The 22,259-nt window shown below is 38.6% G+C and overlaps 1 protein-coding gene across 4 annotated transcripts; it reads right to left on the bottom strand.

Annotated features, from left to right (window-relative positions):
- Positions 1-1,388: 1,388 nt before the first annotated feature.
- Klp3A (kinesin-like protein 3A) lies at positions 1,389-21,846 on the bottom strand. Of its 4 annotated transcripts, XM_074094557.1 has the most exons (22): positions 21,714-21,846; positions 21,157-21,546; positions 20,473-20,574; positions 19,551-19,742; positions 18,735-18,894; positions 17,835-18,046; positions 16,639-16,801; positions 15,172-15,688; positions 14,120-14,308; positions 13,390-13,563; positions 12,779-12,982; positions 11,312-11,466; positions 10,115-10,263; positions 9,487-9,731; positions 8,437-8,556; positions 7,118-7,315; positions 4,038-4,295; positions 3,332-3,378; positions 3,137-3,268; positions 1,988-2,081; positions 1,723-1,790; positions 1,389-1,568 (listed from the first exon to the last, which is right to left on the bottom strand). In XM_074094557.1, the coding sequence occupies exons 2-21, from the start codon at positions 21,395-21,397 to the stop codon at positions 1,779-1,781; spliced, it is 3,564 nt and encodes a 1,187-aa protein (XP_073950658.1). In that variant the 5' UTR covers positions 21,398-21,546; positions 21,714-21,846; the 3' UTR covers positions 1,389-1,568; positions 1,723-1,778. The 4 variants fall into 4 exon arrangements, with proteins under 4 accessions (XP_073950658.1, XP_073950657.1, XP_073950655.1 ...); XM_074094556.1 differs by lacking the exon at positions 1,988-2,081 and having other exon boundaries at positions 3,004-3,268; positions 21,633-21,846; XM_074094554.1 differs by lacking the exon at positions 1,988-2,081 and having other exon boundaries at positions 3,004-3,268.
- Between the last annotated feature and the right edge of the window lie 413 nt (positions 21,847-22,259).

Here is a 22,259-nt window from a genome sequence, read left to right as displayed (position 1 = left end):
AGCTGTATAATAGGGTTCAAAAAAGGTGAGTGGCGTGAGTTACGATGTGAGCTTTAGCGAACATCGTAAGAAAAAGGCGCCACGAGCTTTTGTTGACTTGCTTATACAACGTTGCATACAATATTTTTTCTTCGACTGGGTACTTATTAATTACAATACAAAATTAGAGAAATAGTAAACTTTAAACGGATTCCTACTTTAGTAAAAAGTATGGCAAGCGCAAAGAGAAGGTAAACAACAATAAACAAGTGAGAAATATGAAAATGACAAACTTTGTCCAAGTTTACTTGCCTGTGACGATGTTAAAAATAAGAGTTACTTGTGTGGGCAGGCTATGGATTATGTTCGAAAAGTTTTTATTCTGTATACAAACCATATTAAATATGTAACTGGCTGCACCTTAGCCTGTCCGAACGTACGAATTAAGAAAAAAAAAGTACCTAAGTGGTTGCTGGCCCTATACTACGAAGTGCAAAACTCGAACTTCGTATGTTGCCATTCCGCTAACGCTTATGTAATTTAATACGCGAGTGAAAAGGACGGTGCGATACAAAGTATCGTTTTAGCAACAATACTATACAGCAGCGGTCCCTCTGACACTTAAACTATTTAAACGAGAGCCAGAGGGACGGTACGATACGAACTTCGAGTTTCGTAGTAGCCAAAGGTTGTAGCCCTGCAGTGCTGTTATGGGGAATAGACAATATAGACTTTTCCAGGTAAATCACAGATTACAGTACAGTAGTTTTTTTTTTACATAGAACAAATAAAAAAAGATACTGTCTTTATTCTGCATTTGCGGTGGAAAAATCAGATTTATTCAAAACATTCTCAGTTTATTTGTCTAGGTTATAAATAAATTATAATACAACTAGCTTTTGCCTGCGGCTTCGTCCGCGTAGAATTGTTGAGAATGACTCTATCTAACGGCATTCCTTTAAACTAAGATGCGTTTGGTAAAGATGTAAAAGTTCACGATTTATAAAAATTAAATATGATAAATGTGTATGAGCTGACCAGATGACACAGGAAGCATTCAGCATGACAGGGATGCACATGAAACTCGACCACGTGTTTAAAAATTGGTATTAATCTTGAGCTTTACGAGTAGTTTTAACACAAAGAAGATAAATTTCAATATCTAGCTCGTTTACAAAACATTTCTTGTAGGTGCTTTTTAATTTCAGTGTTCTCTCGGTATACTTTAATTCAAACATTGTTGATTGTTCTCAACAATAAAAACATTTTGAATTTTTAAGTAATGATTACTTCACTTTTCTTTTATTCGCTGGAACGAAAGAGAAGTAGTACTTCGTTATTCACTTGAGCGACAGAGATCGACTGAATCCCAAACAAAAAATGTGCCACCGTAAATAAAAAGAAACGACTAAATAAATATGAATTTATTTTGTTATAACTTCCTAATTTCATAAGTAAAATGTCATTTAGGCCTGCTGGAGTAATTAACTCACCAGTAAATTTGTAACGACTAATAATTAATAAAAACATTAGGATATTATATAATAAATACTATCCCGCAGATCCAGTCCGTTGTCCGTTTATTCAGTCTGCAAACAAAATAAGGTTGAGTTAGAATTATTTTACCTTGGTTTTAAAGAAATTTAGTAGGTGCCTCGGAAGTATGAACAGAAAGTAAATTTGCAAAGGCACTTGTATTCTAAAAAACATTAATAAATATATAATTTTAAAACCTAAATTTACCTTTATTGTCGTTAGAGAAGAAGTAACTCCTTTGCCTCTTCTTAACAAATGTTAGATTAGGGTGATTTCTGAAAGAAATTGAATAAAATCAGAAAAAAAAGACGTTAAAAAAACAGCTTTCTAATTTACATCTACATGAACTCAGCAGTCATAGTTCTGCACAGCAAAAGGTACTATCGTCTAAACTAAAAGCTGTTACTAAAACAATAGTACATTACTCAAATTACGGCAAACAAGAATATACTTTGCAGAACTATGCACTTACTGAGTCGTGCAAGACTTTCACGTCGTCCTTCTTTTTAAAAATGTGCCAAATCCCAGACAAGTTTTTGTAAAACGAATATTTATTCTCGTTTCTCCTTTAACAATCAGGAAACTTGTGTTAAAGCGTCGTCTGTGTACACGTAACATCTACCTATGATTTCTCAAGTAGAAATATTTGTGAATTACTAACTGCATTAGCTAAGTAATTGTTATGTTTTAACTATTTACGTTTTCAACTGCGGCCCATAAGCTTCTTTTAGATATTGGGGGAAATTATTATTAAACATATTACTTTCAGGTGTTACTTTGAAGACGTCATATCAATTAACTATACTATTTTTAACAGTTATGTCTGTGCGACACGTGTATGTTAGTTAACAAACTAACTGTGGTACCATCAGCCAAATATGTGGTCTACCACCCTAAAGTTGATAATCGTTTTCATGTCATAAAACAATAATGCCAATAAACGTGTCTGTCAACTTGAAAGTTCGACTTTAGCGACATATTTATTTGATAGGAACCTGTTTAAAAATTGGTAGACCACTTATTTGACTGATAGTACACTGTCTGTAGTCGAGAAGCAAGGTAAAAATAGTATAGTTTATTAACTTTTATATGATCGGTCTTTAAAAGCATTAGAAATTGATGCCAGATAGAGACTTATATAGATAATTGTAACTATAGCGATGCTTGGTGAAAGAAACCTAATGAAATGATGTCATTTAATAAACGCGTTCCGAAAAAGGCTAATATGTTACTGTGTTGGTCTATTTCTAGTGCGAATTATGAAACTAAAAGTCATAAAACAGATTCAATTAACATAAATTTGAAACTACTGAACCAATTTGAGAAATCATCTGGCTGAAGACTATATTTTATTCCACGCGTAAGAAATCTAACCCTATACTGTTGTAATTTAGTTGTCGTGTGCACAGACGTCGCTTAACATGGATAAATATTTATATTGCAATCAGTAAGAGCATAGTCCCCAATACGTTGTAATTGCTAAGTAACCTCCCGCATCAGTAGTTTCAATATATTCGCTATAACGTTGTATTTAGCTACGTCCATTCCGTATTGGACAATATTGTTGGCACAATATGAAGACATAGGGGCGACGCATGTGTTATATAAAAGTAATGCGAACATCCATTTTTGTGTTCTGTTCTCAGTTCGCAAGCTTCTGTTTGACGATGGTCGGGCTTCTCTTTTAAGCATGAGCTTGTCTCTGTTCGAGTCTAGACTTGATTCTTGCAGCGAGTTTGATGATAGGTTCAATCTATTGACAAAGTTTTGGTTAGGTTAGGAAGGAATATGTGAAGAAGTGTGGCAAGATACTTACTTAGAACCGAAGTAGGAGGGTGGTGTGGTGTCCAGGACACTGGTAGGCTGTAAGCAAATAAAGGATAATTAAAAATTTGTAATTTTTTAAACGGAGCAGTAAACAAGCCCAAAGGTAAGGCCACGTGGGCAAGGCTGCAATAGACAGATCTCTCTACAAGTAGACGTTATGCTTGGGTACCGAAGTCCGAAGGAAGAGTGTCGGAAGTCGTATATATGCGTCAGAGTTGAGAAAAACTTCGATAGCGTGATGCAGGATGTTGGAGCTTCTGTATATGCTCACTAGATGGCGATAGGAGTCGCTAAAGGCATATCGGCTCACCGAGCTAGGTTTAAGGGTCCGGCGCGTGGCTGAGATTGCACCAAACAAAAGTGGGCAGAACCAGGGCCGGAGTATCACAGTGCTCATAAACGCGAACTAAGTTTACAAGCAAACGTGTGATCTTCGATCGTGCATCATACGCGTTCTCGCGTTCAGCGAAGGCCCTGAGGCCGTATTGCCTATCGTTTCTGACGCTCGCGATCGCAATCAAATGACAGTTTTTGTATGCGAAATCTGACATTTGATTACGATACAGATTACGATACAGGACAGGGCTTCTGGACTGAGTCTCAACTCAGTTGAGCCAAGCGGTTAGGCTCGGTCCATTGCAGCCACCTTGGCGTAGATAGACATATGCCGTATGTAAGATACCCTTCCAACGCACCGTGTTCTCCTTCTCCTCGCTATCCGACGTGTTCCCCGACACGATTCTCTTGTTCTTGCAGAGCGCGGGCTGGCAGCGACAGCCGCTGCCGCAGCCGTTGTCAGCCTTCACACAGCCGCACATCTTGGTGGAGCAGCTGCCGCGGCAAGTGCAGTGCGTAGTGCCGCCGCTGTCCCGTTTGATGGCGCGCGGCTCGCGCGACTGTTCGGTCGTTGAATCGGCCGCGGTGAAGTTCATTGTTAGACGGGAGCGGTGCGCCTGGGAATGTTTGAGATATTAGGTACGGTCAAGGCTTTAATTCACGATGAGCCACCATGTATGGATGTATATATTATATATTATGACGCTATAGCCGTATTTATGCCCTAAGTAATACTTTACAAGGTATGGGTGATCCGTGAAAGCGCGTGTTTTGATTTTTAGTGCAAATTTTACGCGTTAAGATGTCAGTCATGAGCGTGGTAGTGCAGCGGTATAGTGGCGGGCTGTCTGGCAGACTTGATTTTTCTTTTTATTTATAATTATTTGCTTCTCTACAGCTCACTACAAACTCAATTTTGGTCGTATCAAAAATCTACACTAACACCTGACCAATTTTTAGTAGATTGCTAACCAAGGGTGGAAAGTGACCCATTTCACCTGAGATATTTCTGGCGCTCAAACGAAGTGAGAGCGCCAATAGTTCTTGGGGAAATGGGTAATTTCACCCGAGTTAGACATTTCGACTATGAGGAAAGTAAAATAGTACAAAAAAAATTATTAATTTCAGTATTCAGTAAATTGAATTTACTTACAGTGGTGGCCACGTAATTAAGAACGATTTGAAGTTCCAGATTATTTTTAACTAAATCATGTCATATGTAGTCGTGGGTCCTTCTTAGAAGTAACTAGTTACGTTATGAAATAGCCACATGAATAGAGCAAACGGGATTTAGAATAAAGAATAAAATTACTGACATTTTTTTACAAATTTTGTTTTTATTCTCTTTAGTAACAAATTCAAATAGTAATGAAGCTGGACAAATAATTAAGAACGATTTATTGAACTGCTCGAAAGTTTTTTTATTTGAAACTTAGATTAACTAAATCACACTAACGTGAAGTTTGTACAGAAAAAAAAGCAATCTAATACATTTTAACTAAAATTAATAGTTAGTAGCATGTCCACGGCTTTTTATTACTGCCTTACACCGGCGAGGCATTGAATCTATCAATTTTTGACATTTCGCAAGAGAGATAGAGTTCCATTCTTCTAAGAATACGTCATACAGTTCTCTTAAATTGCCACACTGTCGATTTGAAACTTTTTTCTTGACTTCGCACCAAAGATGCTCTATTGGGTTAAGATCGGGGCTGTTGGCTGGCCAATCTAAGACAGAAACTGATTGCGTTGTGAGGAATTCCTTAACGGTACATGCAGTATGCTTGGGATCATTGTCGTGCTGGAATGTCCAAATAACCGGAAGCACGCCTTCAGCATATGGTAACATTGTTTCTTCCGGTATGTTTTTGTATTGAAATTGATCCATGTTTCCTTCTATCAGCCTAACAGGTCCAACACCATGTCCAGAAAAACATCCCCAAATTTTTACATTTCCCCCGCCATGCTTTAAAGTAACTTTTGTGTACTTTGGGTCGGACGCTTTATTTGGAGGCCGTTTTACATATCGTTTGCCATCAGAACATACCCTATTTATTTTTGTCTCGTCAGAAAAAAAGAACGTTTTTCCACTGTCTGACTGTCCAGTTTTCATATCTTCTTGCAAATGCAAGCCGGGCTTGCCTATGACACCGTTTCAACATAGGCACCTTCCTTGCTATCCTTCCGTGCAACTTTTCTTCTACCAAACGCATTCGAATACTGCGTGCCGAGATTGCTGAAGGGTTGTTTTCGCCAAAATATTCTTTTCTCAACTCATTAGACCCTTTAAAAGAATTTTGTTTTGCCAAACGAACGATATTTCGATCATCTCGACGAGATGACTTTCTTTGTCTAGGTACACGCGGAACATTTGAAGTAGTTTGATACGTAGCAAAATGCTTTATGGCGTGGAAAACCATAGTTTTTGAACATTGCAGATGATCGGCTATGTGTTTATACGACCAATTCTTGTCGCGAAGTTTTAGTATTACTTTTCTTGTAGATTTATCACAACTTTTATTTTCCCCCGTTGTTTTTATATGAAGCAATCGCCTTTAAGACTTTTACGGCACTAAATGGCGCCAAAATTATTCAAATAATAACCTAAAAGCACAAAGCGGCGGTCCGTTCTCTATTTAAATTTGAATAAAAAATAAACTATTCAGCGTTCTTAATTATATGACCAGCCAGTAAGTAGTAATACTAGGTTTAGATGTAATATATAAAGTTTATCTATTTATTTTTTAGCCAATTATATGTATAAATGAATTTACCGCTAGTAAGGAAAAGTTTTACGATACCGAGAGAAGTACAAAAATATACATACAGTTAGTAACACTTGTCAGTTTGAAAAAATCTTCTCTATAAAAAATCGTTCTTAATTATATGACCACAACTGTATATCCAACCTCCAACGGTACCTTTTCGACCTGGCCACTTGCCACGGCCGACTATAAAAAAAATCGAGTTGGTCACGACCAAGGAGCTTATAAATATACATACAAAACTGGAGGTTCAACGCCGAACGAAGAAGTTTGACCTTTATTACTTATTTATATATTCCATCTCTTTCTTTCACATTTCACGACTGACTTCCATCTCTTTCTTAACCTAACTAAAGAAAGAGATGGAATATGTTCGTGACGTAATAAAGATCAAATTTCTTGTTTCAAACAGATGTTCGGCGTTCAACCTACAGTGTTGTAGGTATATAAGCTTCTTGGTTACGACGTGAATCTAGATGGTCATGCCGAAACGTGAAAAAAAAGTGTCATTGACGAAACTCAATTATCTTCGACTCCGTGGCTAATCGAAAAATTACAAAAAAAATACTTTCTACCCAAGAGATGAAAACGCAATTTTCCACCCGGCTATCTACCCATGAACATTAAACTTTCCGAACAGGAGAGATGAAAAGAAATAATCATTCTCATCATACCTGAATCCGCTTACAGAGCGGCGTGGCCCTCCAGTCTGGATCGTCATCGTCATTCTCCAAGTCATCATCCTCTTCCTCAGTCAACTCCACGTATTCAGTTTTCTTCTCTTTCGAAGGCTCCTTCTTGATCTTGGGCTTCTTAGTGTTACCATTTGTCGTTGCTGTGCGGATTTCATCTAGTTCGTCAACGAGCTTTTTCTAAAAATTACAAACGGCAAAGTTAGACTTTGAAGCTAAGACTTGTCTCTTGATAATTCCCTATGGAATACATCACTTCCTAAGAGAAAGTGGTAAAGAAAGTGCTAACAAAGCATATGGTGGTATCGAGCTCGATGAAAAATTGATTAATCGGAACATGCGTTAATGGTTTGGAATAGTTAGGCCTTCCAATTGCATTTTCATCTTCGTAGAATACAGAGGAAACCAAACAAGCTCCATTAAAAAATGGTACTTAATTCATAAAAGGTCTTTGCGTTGAAAAACACGCCCAGCCAGGTAGATTTTATTTCAACTATCTGATTAAAATTTTAACTACCTGTAGCCACTCAGTCATGCGCAACTAAATTCCAGTTAAAATTAGCAGCCTAAACTATACTATTTAAGCTCTGCCCAAAATGTTTGTACATTAGTGGTCTATCCTAAATATTTTTGTGGAAAATCCTTTTTAGGGTTCCGTTTTTATTATTCTGTAAGTGTGTGGTAAGAGATCACCACCGCCCATAAACATCTGCAACACCATGGGTATTGCAGATGCGTTGCCAACCTAGAGGCCTAAGACGGGATACCTCAAGTGCCAGTAATTTCACCGGCTGTCTTACTCTCTACGCCGAAACACAACAGTGCAAGCACTGCTGCTTTACGGCAGGATTAGCGAGCAAGATGGTGGTAGCAATCCGGGCGGACCTTGCACAAGGTCCTACCACCTGCAAGTGCCATGTGTTGCCATGAAATAAACAATTTTAGTAACATATAAAGGAAGTTTCCAGATAAATTAATTAGGACATTTTGTGGGACTAAGTAAAATTAGGCTGTTTCATTCACCCTACCAATTTGCAATTCTTTCTCTAATCGTCGAAATTCTCCAGTCTATCGAAATGGGATAGATTTATGACAACCGTGACCGTTTTTATAGATCCTAAATTATTTCAGTTGACTTAACATTTCATTGTCAATTGCATATTTTCATCTTAATTCTGAGTATTCACTCAGTTCCATACATATTTCTACTAAACTACACATTACAATAAAAAAACACCAATTTACTCCACTATTTACTATCAAATCCATTCAAGACAATGTATACTAAGTATTCTACATACATTTTCTGCCTCGACTTGGTCCAGTCTCTCTTGTTGGTACTGGATTACGTTCTGCAGATGTTGGCAGGCCTGGCTTTTGTTGCCAACCACGCCGCGTTGAAGTGCCACTAACGCAGATACCTGTATAAAGAAAATATGGACTTGGGACTCAAGTTTTTAATGATACTAATGGCAAAAACTCACTGCCCGTGATGCCATAAGTCGTCGCTAGAAACAGCGCGTTTTTTGTATCATTCGTCGATAGTAATTTAAAAATTCGTAGAAAAATGAAAAATATACACGCTGGTAGTTGATTAATGAATGCGGATACAGTGTAGTCCGTTTAGTACGACTTCGTATTTAACAACCAGCCGTTTTTAGCGACGTAAGTATAGGCATATGTTTGGTTTTAATATGAGACACCATGAAAGTACATCGAATCGTTTAGTACGGCGTCCGGTTAGTACGACGTAATATCACCGGTCCCTTGGCCGTCGTTATAACCGGATTCCACTGTATTTACAAATTGCCAGATACGATTTGAATGTACACCTCCTATGGCCGCTTGTAGATGCCCGTTGTTTTCACCGGGCAACGGACCGTTTTATTTTGCCGGACTTGCGGTTTTGTATGGCTTACAATGAATGTGTGTACATGCACCGGTCACTTGTCCGGCGACTTAACCGTACAGCACCCAAAAAAACGGTCCGTTGTCCGGAGAAAACAACGGACGTCTACAAGCGGCCTTAGGGTTTACGCCATGCGCCACTATTGGCGTAAACCCATAAAAGGTTCAAATCATGTCTGGTAAACCGAAAACAAATACATAGTATTAACGATTAGATTTTTCGCTGCCGCGCAGACAGCGTGGAAGACATTTTCGCATGGCATCAAAGATCAACGAAAGTACCCTATATTAAATACAAATTCAAATTTACATCCATCGGTCATCGTTTATAGTGCATAAGCTGTTATCAAGTCAGCAAATTACTTTGGCTTCATTTCATTCATCAGGTGACATAGTGGGGATTCACTCCATGAAAATATTAAAAAAAATCCTCGCTCTCTCACCTTCTGTTCACTCTGCAGCTTGAAGGTAGCCAGTTTCTGTTCAAACTCAGCTTTGCTATTCTCAAAGTCCATGACCAGCCGATCGTGCGCCTCTTTCACCTCTTCGTAGCGAGCCTGGTAGCCCTTCTCGCTCTGATTCTGGAGTTCCTTCTTTGCGTCAACAAGAAGGTCGAACAAGCATTTGAGGGCAACTTTCGCTTCAAGCATGGATTGGATGTTATCCCATTGCGTTCGAGATTTGTTCTCTGATGGAAAATTACAAAAATTAAGTAAAATCAATATTGTGTTTTTACGACACCACATAACAAGAAAAAATTACGGTTATTTATATTGATTATATCCCAGACAGTGCAACATTACCAAGCTAAATGTAGAAGGTTTATATAAAGCTATCAGCCAAGACTTCGCACAGGTGAAGAAAATGAGACCAAATATTCCTGTATGAACTTATTTCGTTCGTGTATTTTTTAAGCATTTTCTTATATACATACCTTGCCCTAACGTTAACAAACAACAAAAATAGAATTAGTCAAATAAGTCCAGCCGCTCTGAGATGATGCGATTCATTTGGCAATTGATTTTTATTTATAAATAATTATAAAATTCATAAATAGATAGATTTAATTACCTTGATCAGCAGTTAGGATCTTCTGTTGCAGATCGGATATCTGTGCCTTGCGAAGCGCCAGATTGTCTTCGAGTTCCGCCATCTTTTGTCGGCTCTCTTCGTTATCTGGGGCATTGCGTAGGTTTTCAATTTGCTCCGTTATCCACGCTCTATAAAGAAAATGTCTAGCTAATACTAAGAAGCTAAAATCATATCCAATACCTAAGTAGAATCGGATTGACCTGTAAACCAGTGTTTCTTAAATTAAAATGAAACGGTTCCATTTGGCCAACTTTTAGGCCACAACGGCCATCTGTTCTCCATGTTATATGGCCGGCCTATTGCCACTTCAACGAACTAATTCGCTTGGCTATGACCCTCGTTGTCTTACTGTTATTAACCCCCGATGCAAAAAGAGCGGTGTTATAAGTTTGTCCGTTGTGCGTGCGTGCGTGTGTGTGTGTGTGTGTGTGTGTGTGTGTGTGTGTATGTGTGTGTGTGTGTGTGTGTGTGTGTGTGTGTGTGTGTGTGTGTGTGCGTGCGTGCGTGCGTGCGTGCGTGCGTGCGTGCGTGCGTGCGTGCGTGCGTGCGTGCGTGCGTGTGTGTGTGTGTGTGTGTGTGTGTGTGTGTGCGTGTGTGTATATATTAACTTTGAAGTGATAAAGTAGGGGATTTACAACTTTATTCATTAAAAAGAATAGTTCATTGAATCAGGCGTTACTTTGCGGCCAATGAACTGAAACAATAACTTTGCTCACCCGTGACCTTATGATAGCTACCTTTATGCAAGAAATGTGTGTACATGCAGTTCCTCCAACTCAACACTCTAAGAACACACACAAATCATACAAACCCATCTATCACCACCACCACAATACACTGAGGTGTTTCTAACTCAACCAGAGCACATCTTCAGAGCAACACAACCGTTCACCATGCTACCAGACCAGATGTTAGTTTCTCTAAGAAAACGTCTGAGCACCAAGCATTTAATTCAATATTTTAGGATTTTGCTTTATTTCCTCGCATTATTGGAGCAAAGCACTATATAAATATGCTTTAGCGGAAATGACAATTCGTGGATTCATACTCTTATTTATTGACGGACTACGAACTGCTTTTTCCCGGCCTCGGCAATAATATACTATTGTTACTTGGTTTAATGTCGTCTCAAAGGATTTCGCAGCCTTTCGTTTTTTTAATTGGCTGAACACTAACCTGTACTCCATAAGTTCTTCCAGAGACTTCTCAGCCTCTACGATGCTGAGATGCACCTCTAACTCTTGCTCGATGTATTGCTGCACGGCGCCTGCTTTCACGTTGCCCTTGGCGCTTCGCTTCATCTGCGTCTGCTTCTGCCTGTCCAGAGCTTCCTGGAAAATTACGATAGCCGTGTAAATTTGTAGTTTAAAAATATTACACTGCTTATTGTATTTTAATAAACTAAACTAAATTTCGCTATGATTTCTTTGGCAAATGTACGGGAATGGGATGTCAAGAACTTGCATAAGAAAGAAAGAAAGAAGGAAAGAAGAAGAATTATTTTGGCTCCATAAGGACGACCTAAAACTAAGACTAAAACTATGTTACATGGTGACACGTCACCAAAAAGGGTCTCCACTCAGCATGTGTTGCCGCACATTATGTGCAGTAACACTGATTTTCTGTGGAGCCCAAACGTTAAACATGTATGCATGAGCCAGTTCCTTTGCCCCAGTCAGACGTAAAAAATTTAAAACCATAGACAAGGAAGAAGTGACGTCGCTCTGTGTAAAAGATAATACAATACTGCTGTCGTGGCAATAAATAACCTTAAAACATACAAGCATACAAGTTGCATTACATCGCAGATTATTCAGGGGCAATGAATACAGTTGATTAACCAAATACCGCAATGTAGTGAAACTTGCATGGAAGTTCTCGCATATTCTAAATGGGGCTTAACACAAAGGTTCCCTGGCACGTGACGCAGTTTCCTTGACTGTACAGTTGCCTTCAGACTTTTCGGAGCAAACAAGGTGATCAAAAATATCGGAGCGTGAACTCTAATGCCTTGAGAATAGAGTGCATGCTCCGATATTTTTGACTACCTTGGCCGCTCCGAAAGATTTGTTGGCGACTGTACAATAAAAAGTCATTAGTCCTTCCTTACCTTTCTTCCAAGATACAATAACTACAAGCTACGATTTTGCATAAAATTGAAAAACAATCCTCCTTCAGGCAGTTGAGAAAAACAGACATAGAATTGAAGAACTTTTCTGTGGATAGCTATTTAAACAATATAATAAGTAATTGCACATACTGTACAGCCAACTACAAAGAGATCGAACTCAACACCTGGTTAACATCTGGTAGCATGGCGTACGGTTGTGTTGGTCTGAAGATGAGCTCTGGTTGAGTTCGAAACGCGTCAGTGTAGTGTGGTGGTGATAGATGGCTTTGTGTGATTTGTGTGTGTTCTTGCAGTGTGGAGGTGAAGGAACTGCATGAACACGCATATCTTGCATTAAGCGTGTAGCTATCATAAAGGGTGAGCAAAGAAATTATTTTAGTTCATTACAAAAATATGTATGCGCCAACCTTCACGTTAAGTGAATAAAGTAGTGTATATATATTTTGATATCTCAATCTCTTTGTAGTTGAATGTACACCCTGTGGTTAGAGAATGAAGAGTAATTTAATTACCTTTAGCCTCTTGTTAACCGCGACAGCTTCCTCCATTTTCCGCTTGAGCACGTTCTGCTGTTTGGCGTGCAGCGACTCCATCTTGGCCATGGCGGTGGCGCGTTTACGATCCTCGTTGCGCAGACGCAGCATGGCCCGCTCGTTATCCGCCTTCCATTTGCGGAACTTCTCGCTTTCCTCGCGCATTTGACGGATTATTTTCACCTTTTGATGTAATAATATTATATTATATTAATATATCTTCATTTCGAATCGTTTATTTAGCTATTCATAGTAATCTTAAAGCTAGGTTAGTATTTTTTTAATAGAGTGCAAGAAAGCGAATTTTTCTTGCAGGTCTAATCTAAACTAGGCTTTAGACTTAAACATACTAACTTAGCAAGTCAAACAAAAGCTTGGAAAATTTAAGGCTCTTTTTGGTACTTCAAGCATTGATACAAAGTCGTACTAGAAGCACTGACCCTTAGAACACAAGAATGATTGTGTTCACATGATATAACGTCGTGTCGAGCCGAGCTGTTGTAGTTTTACGGGGCGTACCTCCGTCTACCAAAGGATCTATCTAGAATACGAATTTCCAAACCCCAAAAGTCAATTAACATTATAATCACCTTAGTAGCCTTCATAGCCTTGAGTTCGGCGTTTAGAGAAGCTATCTTAGCCTCGTTCTTTTCTTTGGTCTTGATGACGGAGGCTTGCTGCTGGCACTTTTTCTTCAGCTCGCTGATTTCTGCTTCAAGGGTCTGAACCTTGGTGCGGCGCTCTTCGTGGGACGGGTCCTTACTCTATGTTATAAAAGAAAAATTTTATAGTACTGATTTGAAAGAATTATAACCTTTTTCCGGATCCAGCCAATTTAAACACGCACTACAAAGTTAATCACAGTTCTTTGTTGTTTAGCTATGAAGGATTAACTTTAAAGCGTATCATATTTTTAACAAATTCATTTTGTACTTGTAGAAGGAGAAAGGTCAGATTTTTGTGTAGATTTGGCCGATTCACGGACATGACTGAAAAAGGTAATCTCCTGGCCACGAAATCTGAAAAGATCTCGCAATTTCGGATAAATAGCAAAGACAGTGTGAAATTTACGACATAGCGTAAATATTTCTTTACACTATTAAATATTGCTGCATAGAGCTGTCGTTGGGTAAAAGGTTAACTAGAGCCGCTAGCACGCAGACCATTTATCATTCTTGATACTCAATGCATTTCTACCTCGTTTACGTAGAAGTAGAGAGACAAAATTGTAGTCTGTTGGACTGTTGGTATACCCTAACCACAGTCACAATGGAGGGACAGAGTTTATAGATGTTATAGATCAGTTCGAAACGGCCTTACCTTATTATTCCTCAACTGCTGCACAAGTTCTTCCTTCTCTTTCTCCAAGAGCGCTATCCTCTCTTCATTCTCTCTGAGATTATTGTGACTGTCTAGCATGTCTTTATTGTTGGCTAGAATGGCTTGGACCACTGAAGCTTTGATCGCCATTGCTCGGTTGAGCTCCTGTAGCTCTTGGTTTAGTGCCACCTATAAAACAAAGTTATAATACAATTAATACAAATACAAATATGTATTCTTTATTGCACACCACAAATCAGTACAAAATTGTACATATGAACACAAAATACATGGTAGACAATAGGCGGTCTTATCGCTCAAAAGCGATCTCTTCCAGACAACCATTAGAGCACAGGAACTTACAGTTATGTTAATAATAGATGGCGGAAACAAAAACACGGTAATAATAAACTTATAGTATTAGTAAAGGAGGATCAGATAAATATAGTCATGCTCTTTTGAACAGTGCAGTGAAGATGTTTACCAGTGTGCATGTACAGTCGAACCATTTGATTCCTGACCCACTGTAGAAGGTGTTCACAATAAGTGGCATAATAAATTCCCTTGCTGTCAAGCAATGCGATGTCACTATGACTTTTTCTACGAAAAGGTTCCACAGTGGCTCACGATTCATTTGTTTCGAGTGTACTTATCATGTCCATATGCACACATTGATAATTTCTGGTCAAAAGACAGTGAGTTTAGTACATTGATAAACTCAATCATCAATACTCAGATTCATAGTACCTATACATAAACATCAATATCTGAGTCTGACTGATTCACTGATCAACATTCAGTCCATCATCAGTTCAGTAATTCAGGCCTAGAAAGCTGAAATTTTGCTCAGAGGTTTCATTTGTGACGAAAATAAATTGGAACAATTAAGGAATTCCGCAAAGAGGGCGAAGCGAGAGCGTAAGATTGATAAATTTTATAATAAATATGGCCTGGCAAAGTAATTAAATTAATTACATAAATAGAGTTAGAAAGCTGCAGACAGATTATCCATAGTGAAAATTCAGAAGTTGAATAACAAAATATTATTATACCTGTCCCATAGCCCTCTTCTCCTCTTCTAATACTGCTTGGTCTTCAGTCAGCACCACATCCTCACTCTCTTCACCCTCATCTTTCACAAACGACAGTTTAATCTCGTGATCTATCAACTCTTCATTAGTCTTAAAGTTAACCGACTGTAAGTCCTCCAACTTAGACTTGATCTCCTTAATATATTCAAGAACAGTTGTTTTATTAGCTGGATCGTCTTTATTATCGGACACATTTAAGTTCTCAATTGTTTGATTACACTGTTCTGTTAGTTCATTTAGTTTTTGTTCTATTTTATCCTTTGCTGCTTCTGCTAGGAGTGCCTTCTCGCATAAGTTTGTGTTTTCAATGAGCATGTTGCTTAGATGTTCTGTGACTTGCTTGTGTTTTTTGAGCAAATCTGCGTATCTGGCTTTTTCACGCTCAATATCCTCTAGAAGCTTCTCGTTATTCTGCTCACTGTCGGTAGGAGCTTGGCCCAGCAATTGTAGCCGCAGCTCGTTAACTAAGTTATTTAATCTGTAAAAATATTAAAAGGTTCGAGTGTTTTGTGTATCGCCAGTGTGAATGAAACGCATTTTAATAGGGGCATTTGACCCCCTTAAACAATAATATCAAGACAGCTATAATAAAAAAAAAACTATTTAATTTATCCCAAAAACAAGATTAATATTCAATTAAATGTAAAATACGATTATTAGTAGCTTAGCAATAAATAAATAGTCAGTAAATACATGTTTGGGAGAGCTCATAAGAAGTAATGTGTTACTACCTTAATGTTAAGTGCAATAAAGTCGTGTATACATATTTTTGTAACTTTTGCCGTGTCCATATCTTTGCACTGGACAGTAAATCAATTGATTGGTGGACTCATAAACTATTATCAAATTACCCTTGCTTATTTTATTACTAACCTAAAACCGACGAGCACATTTTAAAGAATCCGTGAAGCGGTTATCAATAAATAAATAAAATTACACAACGCCGGACACGATCTCTCGCGCATCGATGATTTATGGCACCACAAGCAGCGAATCTCTTAAAATTCGTGCTAGCATGAAAATTCTTACACCAACCCTACATTTTTGGGGTTCTGGAGCCAAAATGGTAAAAACGAAACCCTTATAGTTTCACCATGTCTGTCTGTCTATCTCGAGCTCCCCCCCCCCCCTTAAAATCTAAACCGGTTGATGGAAAAATTTTAAAAAATTCAGAGTGGTAGTTAAGTATATCAAACTTTCAAGGAAAACTATAACGGTTAAGTAGTTTAAGAGTAAATAGCAGCCTAAGGTATAAAATATACCTAAACTTGGAAGATTCCGTATAAAATATGTCATTTTTTTCGTAATGGCTACGGAAACCTATTTTGGGCGTGTATAACACGCTCTTGGCCGGTTTTTGAAATTGCCGCCACTCGTTCGTCCCAGGAGTCATATGGGAGTTGCCTCCGAGACTATCGGTGGTGTTACCTGACGATCTCAGCAGCCTTAGCGTCCTGGTTGATGATAGGTTTGTTGCGGATACGCCGCGCTCGGTCCGCGTACCGCAGCGTCGACACGGTCTCGTCCAAGTTGTAGTCCGCTGGACTGACGCACGCCACCATCAGCGTCAGCGAGTTGCCGCCCAGACTGTCTGGGGATGGAGAGTTGGAATGGAATAGAAGCGAGAGTTTGGAAGGGCTTTCGCACTGGATTTAAACAAGAACTTTATTGACATCAATACATCGACTGATGGTTCCTGGCCTGAGTTAATCTCGTAGCTATACGAAATTTTAGCAAATTGGAATAACCATTTTAAATCGTGTGTCTAAAATGGTTATATACCGATTTGTTAAATACGCGAAAGCTTATGAATCTGCATGCGTTTGTTACTCCATCACGCTAAAAAATGTTTACGGATTTAGATGATATTTAGTATGCAGATAGCTTCTGAAATTACACAAACGCTACATTCTATCCCGACATTCTTACAGGATCGGGATAAAATCCATAAATCTCAATTGCTAGGCTTCGTCCCCAGTGCGCGTGTTGCAGCAGCCGCTGAGTCGCGTTGCTCCGGAGACGAAGGGCTACGGATTAGCCCGAAACATGTCGAGCTAAACTCGATTTAAGACGTGAGTTATCCGGGTCATTATATTTAATATGAGTGAGTCTCACGGTAGTTTCATGTTCAAAATTAGAGACATGATATTTGAGACAGATGCTTTTTATGCAATGTTAATGAAGAGAACGACTTCATTTTCGGGAATTCCCGTAGGAATTAAGTAAAATTCCGATATTTCAATTCGACTGCCAGTTTTTAGTACATTGTGTCTTAAGGGCGGTAAACAAGGAATTACGAACGAGAGTCTATTAGAAGCCCGAAGTCGAAGACTGAGGGCTTTAATGAGTTGATGTTCGTAATTCTAGTACCGCCCGTGCGACATAGAATGTTTTTCATCACATTTGCGAGTAAAATTGTATATTTGTAAAAGAAAAACTAATATTTTTTCAAAAATTGCCGATACCGTAAGGTCGAGGGTTTTATTTGGGGGGTTGCAACTATTTACGAGCAAGTGTGATGAAAAATAGTTTACACGATCGAAACGGTGGCTAAAGGCTAGTATTAGATCGCTCGCGGCGCTTTAGGTCTCACGTAGGATTCGGCCTGTAATTTATTCACTTACCCTGTAGTAGCCGCGTAAGCTTGCTGTCCCTATAGCTAATATAGCTCCTGTTGGTTCCGTCCCCAAGGGCGGATATAACATTACCGAGGGCCAACAAGCCCTGGTTGATCTTAACCCCCTCTTTAAGTCGTTCGCCGCTAGCCTTCGTCTTCTTGATGCGTTCTGAACCAGCCAAGTCGACCAGGTGAAACTTGGAAGTAGTTGCTATGTTTCTGAAAGAAGGTCAATAATAAATCATGGGGAAACGGTTCAAAAGAAGAATGTTTTTCAGGTTTTTTTTTACTGTAGTAGGCAAATATAGCAGCAAAAAGGTACACCAAAGATTATTTATCGAAAGAACAACTGCATTATTTACAGCACTGGTCATGAGGCACATGTGCAAAGATATCGACACGGCCAAAGTTACAAAAAAATGTATACACGACTTTATGCACTTAACATTAAGGTCGTGTATATTTTTGTAACTTTGGCCGTGTTGATATTTTTGCACTTGACTGTACCAGTAAAGTCACGCATGAGGCACATGTGCCTCATGGGGCAGGAAACCTGTTAACTAGGGCCTTTCCTTTCGAGCGTTTTTAGCGCCCACAACAACGCAACGCCGCAACGTCAGCTGTGTCTTCAAGCAACAAGCAGTTAATGCTCACAAAGCAACGTAACGTTCATGCAGCAATGTCGCGAAATAAGTGGGTTTTTCCTTTTTGTTTATGATTCAGACCTTCAAAATTGCCGTCGCAGATTCGCTGCACGAACGTTAAATTGACGCTGCGTGGGCGTTAATAATACGTTGACATTCGAATGACACCTAGCGCCGTTGCGCGAATTGAGCATCATCGCGGAGCATCCGCGCGATGTGTCATTTAACATAAAATAAATTGTAGCCTCATACAGAATACTCACTTGTCAGACCGGCTTTCTTTAGAGATGATGATGGTGAAGACAGCGTGACTCCGGCTGGAGGCCTGGTTCATCGCGGTGGAGCCGGTGACGCGGCCCGAGGAGCCCTGTTCGAGTACCATCATTGTCTCCATGGTCGACGTGACTGCTAACTCCGTGATGCCTGAAAGATAATAGGAAATATTCAAAAGTTTTTTTTAAAGTTTTGGAATAAAAGTATCCAAACCAAAGCCACACATGGTGGATACAAAAATAATACTGTGCTAATATTGTATTAAATTTTTTGTACAGGGTTTTCGGCAGGTCGTGTGCCCAGTGCCGGCTTAGAGAGGGGTGACCCATTTCACGAAGCTATAAGTTACAATTTACAAGCAGTAGTCTCTTTTCGATGCATACTGTTAAACAAAGACTACCTCTTGTAAATTGTAACTTGTAGCTTGGGGCATAGGGCGCCAAGTACTATGGCGCCGAGCGTGCCAGCTCACTTAATTTCAATACCTATTTTTATTGATCTAAACGAGAACTAGATGCAGTGTATTAACTTTTACAGACTTATATTGTAGGAGTAAGTAATTATGAATATTCAAACACCCAACTGTCGTATCTAAAAGGGCACTAAAGGCATAACTAGACTAGCTCCTAGATGGCTAAGGTCGGCACAGAGTGTGCCAAATGCTTAGGGTGGGTAGGTAGGGACACTTGCAACACATTTTGGACCAACTAATATTCATCCCACACATGGTATTTTTCTTTAAGTCCTAACTGTTAAAGATGTTGTCTATGTTATGTAGTAATTATTGTAATCAGTAATATTCTCACCTGGCAGTATAACCCCTTTGTTAATATCTTCTCGTATCTCAATGATGGAGTGTCCCCGCTCCTTCCCTGAGAGCAAGTCATAGCACTGCTCTTGGTACAGTTCCATGAAGGACACATTCACTTTGAATATATACTTGTCTTCATGGGTTTCGATGAAGTCAAATATGTCCGCTACTGCTTGCGGGATTACACCTGAGGTTTGCCAAAATATTTAAATACAGCACATGGAGTATACAAGTTGAAAAAAAAGGTAAGAATCCAAATCATATTACCCTCCCTTGCTCACATCTGTCAAACGAGGGAGAGGGAAAAAATATTTTAGGTTCTAGCTAGATCAATAGAAAGTAAAAAAGAAACAACATACTATTTTTATTTATTTACAGTTACAAATAGCCCCAAGTTATGCATTGCATGTAGGTTAAAAAACATGTTTTAATTTTTTAAGATCTAACTCACTGTGGCAAGGGAAGGAAATACGTAATGAAATATTAATTTCCACTTCATCTAACAATGCAGATTACTGAGGAATTCACATTTGTAGTTCAAGGACTGAGCTGAGTAAATAGTCTATTACTGAACCATCTACAGCAGGCGTTTTTAAGCTTTTAGTTTTAACGGCACACTTTTCCTTCATCAAAGTTTCTCGGCGCACCAGTAAAAGCGCATAGAGGGCTCCATAACGGACAACAGAGGCTTATTTATTAATAGGGTCCAGTTGTCACCTTTAGGTACAAAACCCCATAAAGCTAGTTATATATTAAAATAGTATCAATGATTTCTATGCAGTGGTGTGCCGCCGCATACCGATTGAAAACATCTGATCTGCAGTCTTATTTGCACTTATCAGGTGAGATAAAGGTAAATAGCTGGTCAGTTTAAATAAAACAAAATAAATATATAAATAATAAATAAATATTCTTACCCAATTTTGTTGAGTCACCATCAGATCCAGAGTAATTTGTGCCCATGGTGTAGGTCTTGCCAGAGCCTGTCTGGCCATATGCCAATATTGTAACATTGTAACCTGTAGATAAATTAAAACAAAATGATCAGAAGTGAAGAAATTCAAATTTTTAACCAAACCTTAAATTTTTTTGATTTCAGCTTTCTATTCCTACTTTTAAGAAAGAGACAAAACAGAGGCACAGATTTAGTTCAGTTGCAGGAGAGAGGTTTCTATTCTAGTTGAAATCCATGTCTATAAATAAAAATGGCTTGAAGAAATGATACTTCAGAATGGTAGCACCTATTTGGTGACTTCTCTTTTGTAGTATGAAAGAAAATGCCTCAAAAGTTGTAGGTATTTTAACCAACTTCTTATGACACTACTTTGTATTTATGTGTAGTCTGATGACAATACAATAATAATTATGGAGATGTTGTGATAGTGCTGATTTGTTGATGGAGCCGAACCTAAACTAGGCACTGGAACTCGAAGACAGGATAAAGAACCCTAGCTGTGCTTAGGCTTGATAGAATAGTCTTAGTGTACTTTGAGTGTGTAGTATTTTACTTTGAAATCTGATGATGGAACAGTCAGGCAGGCAGTAAAGCATATTTTTATTTTTTTAACCACAATAATTTGATACAAAAATTAGGATAATACCTTGAAACAGCTTTCCAATAAGACCTTTGACAGCTGTGTCATAGAACTCTTGCTGGTTTATGTGTTGTGCGAAAACATAATTGTACGTGAAAGCCAGGTCCTTGATCTGCACCTGATTCCCTCCAGATATAGCTTCAATGCACTCATCACACCCTCTGTCGATTTCCTGCTGCATCAGGGGCCTGATACGGAGCGCTACTTGAACCGTATCTATGGTTTTGCTGTTCTCGCCGTCAACCATCTTGGCTTTTGATCAGATCAACCAAACTTATGACCTAAGACCGTAAAAATGGTCATACATCCGCAATGCCCTTTGTTGCGGTGTCAATGTTTTTCTCTTGTCCCTAATGCCAGTTGACTTTTTAAAATGCCAACCAGAGACTTAAAATACTGTAAAAAGGTTGGTAATTAGGTACAGTATACTTCGATTTGTTTATAACTACCAACGGTGAAGGTTTCACTTGAAAAGCACGAACCTAACTAGACTTCATAAATTTGAGCAACGACATCCTACAGGGCATTTATAGCCAATTTAAGCGCGGCACTGGTCCACTCACCTTAACCGAGGTTATATTATGGTATTTGAATAATAAAAACAGCAATATAATTCAACTGAAGCGTACAAGAACATGATCTAGTTTTAAAATGACAACGGTTAGTTTTGATTTGAGATCAAACTGACGACTCGGCTCGGCACGACATTCTTAAAATAAATGTTGCCATTAAAAATATTTAAAGTATTGATAAAAGCGCCATCTATTAGGGAGTAGAATGTTTAAGATTATAATACCAACTTGAGGAATTAAATAATGCATGCCATTCATTATAATAATGAATTTTAAAAAGCAGTGTGTTGCACAAAAACAAAAAACAAATGAACAAAAAACATCTTGAATTGAAATGGAATTTTAACTCAATATTCCCCGTTGGATCGTTAGCGTGATAAGTCCTGTGCGTATTTTGACTAACGCTATTATAGTTATTTTTAAATGAATTTTAAGTTCCTTCATTAAATGTTTTATGAAACAACCGGTTTAACTAGGGCTCGAACACCACAGCACGAAATACTGGCAACTTCCTTTCCTTCCCTTGTTTATTTCATG

Source organism: Choristoneura fumiferana, chromosome 11, assembly GCF_025370935.1.
Source record: "Choristoneura fumiferana chromosome 11, NRCan_CFum_1, whole genome shotgun sequence".
Lineage (NCBI taxonomy): Eukaryota > Metazoa > Arthropoda > Insecta > Lepidoptera > Tortricidae > Choristoneura > Choristoneura fumiferana.
Note: the sequence above shows the minus strand (reverse complement) of the source record. Positions and strands in the feature narration are given on the sequence as shown.